General features: G+C 41.3%; 1 protein-coding gene across 1 annotated transcript; it reads right to left on the bottom strand.

The window, feature by feature from the left end:
* Positions 1 to 452: 452 nt before the first annotated feature.
* Positions 453 to 3557, bottom strand: LOC121598901 (protein toll-like). Its single transcript, XM_041926261.1, has 3 exons — positions 2497 to 3557; positions 953 to 2423; positions 453 to 896 (listed from the first exon to the last, which is right to left on the bottom strand). Exons 1-3 carry the CDS (start codon positions 3555 to 3557, stop codon positions 453 to 455), a joined length of 2976 nt encoding a protein of 991 aa, XP_041782195.1.
* Between the last annotated feature and the right edge of the window lie 2431 nt (positions 3558 to 5988).

Raw genomic sequence — 5988 nt, 5'->3', positions numbered from 1 at the left:
TGCATCCGATGAATTCAGGTATCATCAACGGTTTCAATCATCATACCGTAGTCTTGGCATTGGCTAAGACAGATTCGGGAAGGGGTCCCGCGATCTTGAGATAAAGTGAGAAACCCTGTAAGCTCGATGCGTTCTAGCGTCAAATAATAGATATTGGCTCCAATAATCAATCTTGGCTTGTTGTTCAGGCGACTAAGCCACCTGATCTGTAGTTCTACCGATTTTTTCGAATACTGTACCGATTCACAAACTTTTTATGCAATGGTGGATCTGGGTGGACTAGGCGGGCTCCGGGGATCGTTTATCGAGTATGTTTACTGTTTCCAGATTATCGAGTATGACTAGACGAACACAAGGGGCCTCAACTCTTACACCTAGGTCCCAGATAATCCGCCTCTCTCCAAGTATCGCTATTTGTTAAACTACAAAAGATCAGCGATGAACAGCTCAGTTCATTCTCTTTCACTTGAAAGATCCGAAATCGATCCCGTCTCTACACCGTTGGCATCGTCTTTTTCAACCACGTTGCTGAGCGCTGCAGTGGTAGTTGGTGTTTTTAGTGAATTTCGTTTGTCCACGGATTCCATGCACATGTTGTTGGTTCCCTGCACACCCTTCGATCGACGCTTATGAGGCATGGCGTAGTGCAACTTGTCCCAGAACCACGGATCGTCCCAGCGGACGTACGTGTTGGTCTTTAGGTACGCCTGGAGCTGTGGATCAAGTTGTTCGATGTCGCCAATATCTTGATAAATGATGGGAATGACGCGGTTGCATTTGTCCGCCAACGACTGTAAGTACGCGGTGGTAAACTCAATTTGGCCCCAAACGGACTCAAGGTAATTGAGCGAGAGGATGATAATGGTGCGTCGCGATTCTTCAACAGCTTTTGTAATCTAGAAGAAGTCACATTACAGTCACAAGTGAATAGAAAACGCCGATCGTTACTAACCTCGTTGGCGATCATCTCCCCCGGCATAAAGTCACGCACGTGCCAGCAGATTTTGAAGTTGAGCTCTTTGCTCTCAAGCTTCGGCAACAGTTCCTTTGTGACGAACTCCTCATCCTTGTGTGAGTACGAGATGAATGCGTCGTACCTCTTATTCATATCAATTTGTTCCTCCGTGGCAAACCACTGTAGCAAGTTATGCTTGAAGAGCCACACTTTGATCTCTAGGTTATATTTAACGTACAACCATATGGTGAGTATGCAGCCAACGAACGCCACCGCAACTGCTGCGCTAACGATATACAAACGAAACAATGTTAACCACGCACACAACTCTTTCAGTGTAGCCGAGTTGATCGGTTGCCCGTCGGTGCACTGAAGGGCAACGTAATCGGTAATGCGTGCTGCGTTATCAACAGCAAATGTAAGCAGTGGGTTTGCACAGTCACACTTCCAAGGATTTGACGACAGGGTGATGTTAAGCAGGGTGAAAGACTTCAGCTTCTGTATGAAGACCGCATCAATCTCAGTTAATTGGTTGCCAGATACATCGAGTAGCTCAAGGTTTTTGGGCAGACTTTCTGCAGACAGAGCGATAAGCCTGTTGTTTGATACGTTAAGCCAACGAACGGAATTCCATCCTTCACCCTCGTTGGATAGGTAACGGATATTATTCTGTGTCAGATGCAGCTCGATAAAATTGCACTCCATGATCGAGGGACTGTGGATGACGGGCACGCGGGTAAGGTTAGACGCGGTGCAATTTACAATGGCACATTGATCCACGGCCCGTTTGGAGCATTTACACTCAGTTGGACAGAATCCAGAGGAAGTATCCATGGCACAAATAAGATCCTCCAGTTGCACTTCATGCGGTTGGAGTCCAAGCAGTTTTAACGGCTGAGCGCATTGAAGTCCCTCTAGCATGTCGAATTTACTGGAGTACGATTCTGCTTTAAGATATGTTACTAGCGGGTAGGACATGCAGTCACAATTGAATGGATTATCATTTAGCTGGATTGGACCATTGAAGAGATGATGCGATGGAATGGAGGTAAGGTTGAAGTCGAGATGGGCTATCTTATTTGACTTCAAGTTGACATCCTCAATGTTAAAAAGAAATGAGAGTTCTGCATAGCCAATATGTGTGATCAAGTTATGCGACAGGATAAGCGTGCGGAGGCTTTCCATGAAATTTTGAAACGGTACAAATATGTGGTCGATTGCATTGTAAGAAAGATCCAGACGTCTAACTTTGTTCAAAGTGCTAAAAAGGATCCAGGATGAACTGTTGATTTCTGTATTGCCAAAAGAGGCATTCTTGTTCTCTTCATGCAATGTAAGTCGGTTGTGATCGAGCTTTAGCGATGTTAGAGACTTCGACTGAGACTTGAACGCATCCACATCAATCAAATACAACAGGTTATAGCCGAGCTGTAACGTTCTCAAATTGCCTAAAGATTGCAGTAGATGCCTGAAAGAAACGGACGAGATATAATTAAATTAATTAGATGTATGGTCAGTAAGGGAGTATTCATTGAACTTACTTGTTCACCGTGGTTAGTTTGTTATGGCAAAGATTAAGAGTTTGTAGCTGAGTGGCATCTGCCAGCAAGGTATCTGGCAGCATGCTTTTTAATTTGTTTTTCTGTAAATTAAGTTCCACCAAGTTGGACAAATTACGAAACAAATTCTCTGGCAGACTTCGAAGCTTGTTGTTACTGAGATTGATAATTTTAATCTCGTTGGCTCCAGCGAAGAGTTTTTCTGGTAGCACTGTTATGTTACAGTTAGATAGAGACACTTTCTGAAGCATTATTAGCCCTGCGAAAAGTTTATCTTGTAGTACAAGTCCGGAACCATGCTGATTATCTGCCAGAAAGTCCATCAGGTTCTTGTTCTTTCCGAACAACTCGGCGGATAGTCTGGTTAGTTTATTTGATGACAGGTCGAGTTCTTTGAGTTTTGGCAATCCATAGAACACGTCATTGTGTAGTGATACCAGTTGGTTATAACCGAAGTTGAGATGAGTCAAACTCGATAGCATGGCAAACCGTTCGACTTGCTTGAGGCTATTATTGCGAACACTCAAACTTTCAAGATGAGTCAGATTGGAAACCAATTCGATTGGAAGTATTGATATTTCAGAATCTTCTATGGAAAATGTCTCGAGTTGCTTTAGTTGGTGTGAACATTTTCCAGGAATACGATTGTTACCCGTAAATTGTAGTTTCTTTAGATGAAGAAAGTGCTTGAACAGGTGTGGATTATCGAACGCGTTCGTAGTTAGTTTATTGATGTTTAGAAGCTTTAGATTTTGAAGTCCGGAAAATAGATGCGGATCAAGCGTCATTTTGTCGGAATGTTTCGCATTGCCATCGAAAGCTATCGATCTGATGGATGACAGTTGGGTGCGGTTGAGAAAGACCGAAAGCAGCTCCACAAGCGACTGATTGCCGACTGGAAGGGGGCAGTACCTATAGACCAGTATCTTGAACGTGAGCCGGCGTAGTTCAGGATAGTCCCGAAGCAGCTCAAAATTGGGCTGATCGGAACATGCCACTGACAGGTGCTGGATTACGTTCGCATACGTAAGCTTAATTTTCATTCTTGGACATTCCCAAATCGAGATAGCTTCATTCTTTTTTGTTGCGGTGCACTGGTCATAGGCACTGGTGTGTGCTGCCAGTAAGACCATCAGGCAGTACATCCAAACTAGGATCATCGTAAAGGTTAGGAGATGAAGCGCGATGTATTGTATTAAGTTATCTGAAAAAAGACATAGGGGAAGGTAGGTAAAGACGGACACGTTATAGGAAATGGTATATATAAGTATATATAAGTGCAACGATTATAAAAATGTTCATACATTATCTTTCACTCATGTTTTATCGTTAAATGTGTTGAAACTTTTAAGTTTTCATAAATTTTTGCGTTTTTTTTTCAAGAATGAAAAACATGATTTTCCAGTTTTGGAAGGTGTTTTGATATGGGAAAGATGGACACCATGAAAGATAAGATAGATACCTATAAAAAACGTTGTAAATTGAAGAGGTTTATAGTATTTTAACATATCCTGATGCTTTCCACATCATGGTACGTACATAAACCAATTCTAGGCCAAATATAACGACAGTTCTTTCAGCCATGAATTTACAAATTGTAAGCGGCGCTTGTAATCTATCGTAGAATGCAGCATCTAAAGCATTATTGAAATATCACGCACTAACAGCTGACGTTGCTCCAGCTTACAGAACAACAGTCTAGAACTTCCTTTTAGGAAATTACTCCGCGAATAGTCCACGACCCCAGTATTTTTTGAGGGACTAGTTAATAGTTTAAGCCATTTTCCATTCAACAATTGATATTTGTAATTCCATAGAATATCTCATCTATTCCTGAACGATGTCATATCAGTGTTTCCACTTTTTGTTGATTAAAGATGTCCAACTATTGGCAAGATATTGGGGTTCGCGAAGTGCCTCATTAGCGCCGATCGAAAATAGCATAACGAATGGCTACTATTTTGACCGGTGTTCTCGCTTATTTATATACTTTCTCTAGTTGGTGATTGGTTTATAGCATCGGAATAACCTTATTTAAGGTATTTGAAGAAAACGCTTCGAGAAACTAGGAATTTACCTCTAAGGAACCAATGTCTCAAAATATCACCTTCAATATCATAAAAAACTCTGACTGCAACTAAATTTATGTCAGTATTACGCACTCATTGTGATGATCAGATACTCACATTGTTCGCGTGATTAGTGGCAAAACTAGGTAGACATTTACAACAAATCACTGTCACTTACTTTGCCAGCACCTTTTCTGACTTTGACCAAAGCTGCAAAATGTCACTACCATCAAATCTCATGACTGAAACAAAATCTGTGACAGCGTCGCGTACTCTACTGTAATGATCACAGGTGTGAGTCACTTAGACAATGTGACGTGTGATCAAGTTAATGACTTTTTTCGACAAGATGTTGGTCATATTATGACCTTTTGAATTTGAAGATGACATTTTGTGAATTTTATGATCACAATTATCACGACATACGTGGCGCTTCATGTCCTCGGAGTGAAATTAGCATGTCCTCACTCTGTGTGCCTTATTACTTTGTTAGTAGGAATGGTCCGAAGCCGTCCGGAGTCGTCCTAGGCAGTCTGGAGTCGTCCAGGACGATTAAAATTAAATAGATTATACTGAGTAGATTAAAATTAAAACGATTGAACATTATATAAACAGTTATTCGATATTCGTGGTCAACATCTGCCGAAATTTTCAGGTATTTTTCATGCAAGTTTGGCAATTGCGTTCTTCCTGCGTTATAGGTACTTTTTACCGTCGTCAATTATCCTGAATTATAGTCAAGGCGAGCGAAAATATGCTATTATGTATTGAGTTCTCTTTACTTAGTCCCAAAAGTTTACACGAGGTTTTTAAGGAGTTGATGCAAAGGAAAGTAACAAATTGAGTTAATAAGATGTAAGCAATGACATTTATCAACTACAGCCAGGTAGGGTCAATCTGTCAGGCGTTATGACACAACTAAAATCAAAGTAATGGGATCATGTATTGAATTGCCTTGTCATAGCTAGTAACGGTTCGTTGTATCCATATAAGGTACGCCTGTTCTGGCCGACAAGTAAGTTACGAGAGCGAGAACGAGGTCTCGATGGCGCGTAGATATTGATCTTCTCTAGTAAATAAAGGACATCTAATCTGTTTTTTTTTTATTTTGGCTACTAATACACATTGGTTGATCTTAAAACGGTGTTCGAGCGTCTGTAGGCCAAGCAGAAGGCAACGCGAGCGATAATTTGGCATGGTTGTAAGTCTTCTGAATTTGTCGCATTTTAAAGCAAGTCTTGTAAACTTCCGTTGTATTCCCAACTAACAAAATCGACATGCTTTCTCATTCTACCCAAAAGATCAGTAAACCTGAGAGAGCGAGAAAGCATGTCGAATTTGTCGCTTGGGTTGCCTCTATTCTGTTAATCGTCGTAGTGAAGTTCTGGGACCATAGTACCGAGCA

Source organism: Anopheles merus, chromosome 3L (assembly GCF_017562075.2).
Source record: "Anopheles merus strain MAF chromosome 3L, AmerM5.1, whole genome shotgun sequence".
Taxonomy (NCBI): domain Eukaryota; kingdom Metazoa; phylum Arthropoda; class Insecta; order Diptera; family Culicidae; genus Anopheles; species Anopheles merus.
Note: the sequence above shows the minus strand (reverse complement) of the source record. Positions and strands in the feature narration are given on the sequence as shown.

Bases quoted from the DNA above. Each gene is read 5' to 3' on its own strand.
- LOC121598901 (XM_041926261.1), bottom strand. From the start codon at position 3,557: ATGAAAATTAAGCTTACGTATGCGAACGTAATCCAGCACCTGTCAGTG. The intron at 2,424-2,496 runs GTAAGTTCAATG...CGTTTCTTTCAG, and splicing joins AAACTAACCACGGTGAACAA to GCATCTACTGCAATCTTTAG. The intron at 897-952 runs GTTAGTAACGAT...GACTTCTTCTAG, and splicing joins GGGAGATGATCGCCAACGAG to ATTACAAAAGCTGTTGAAGA.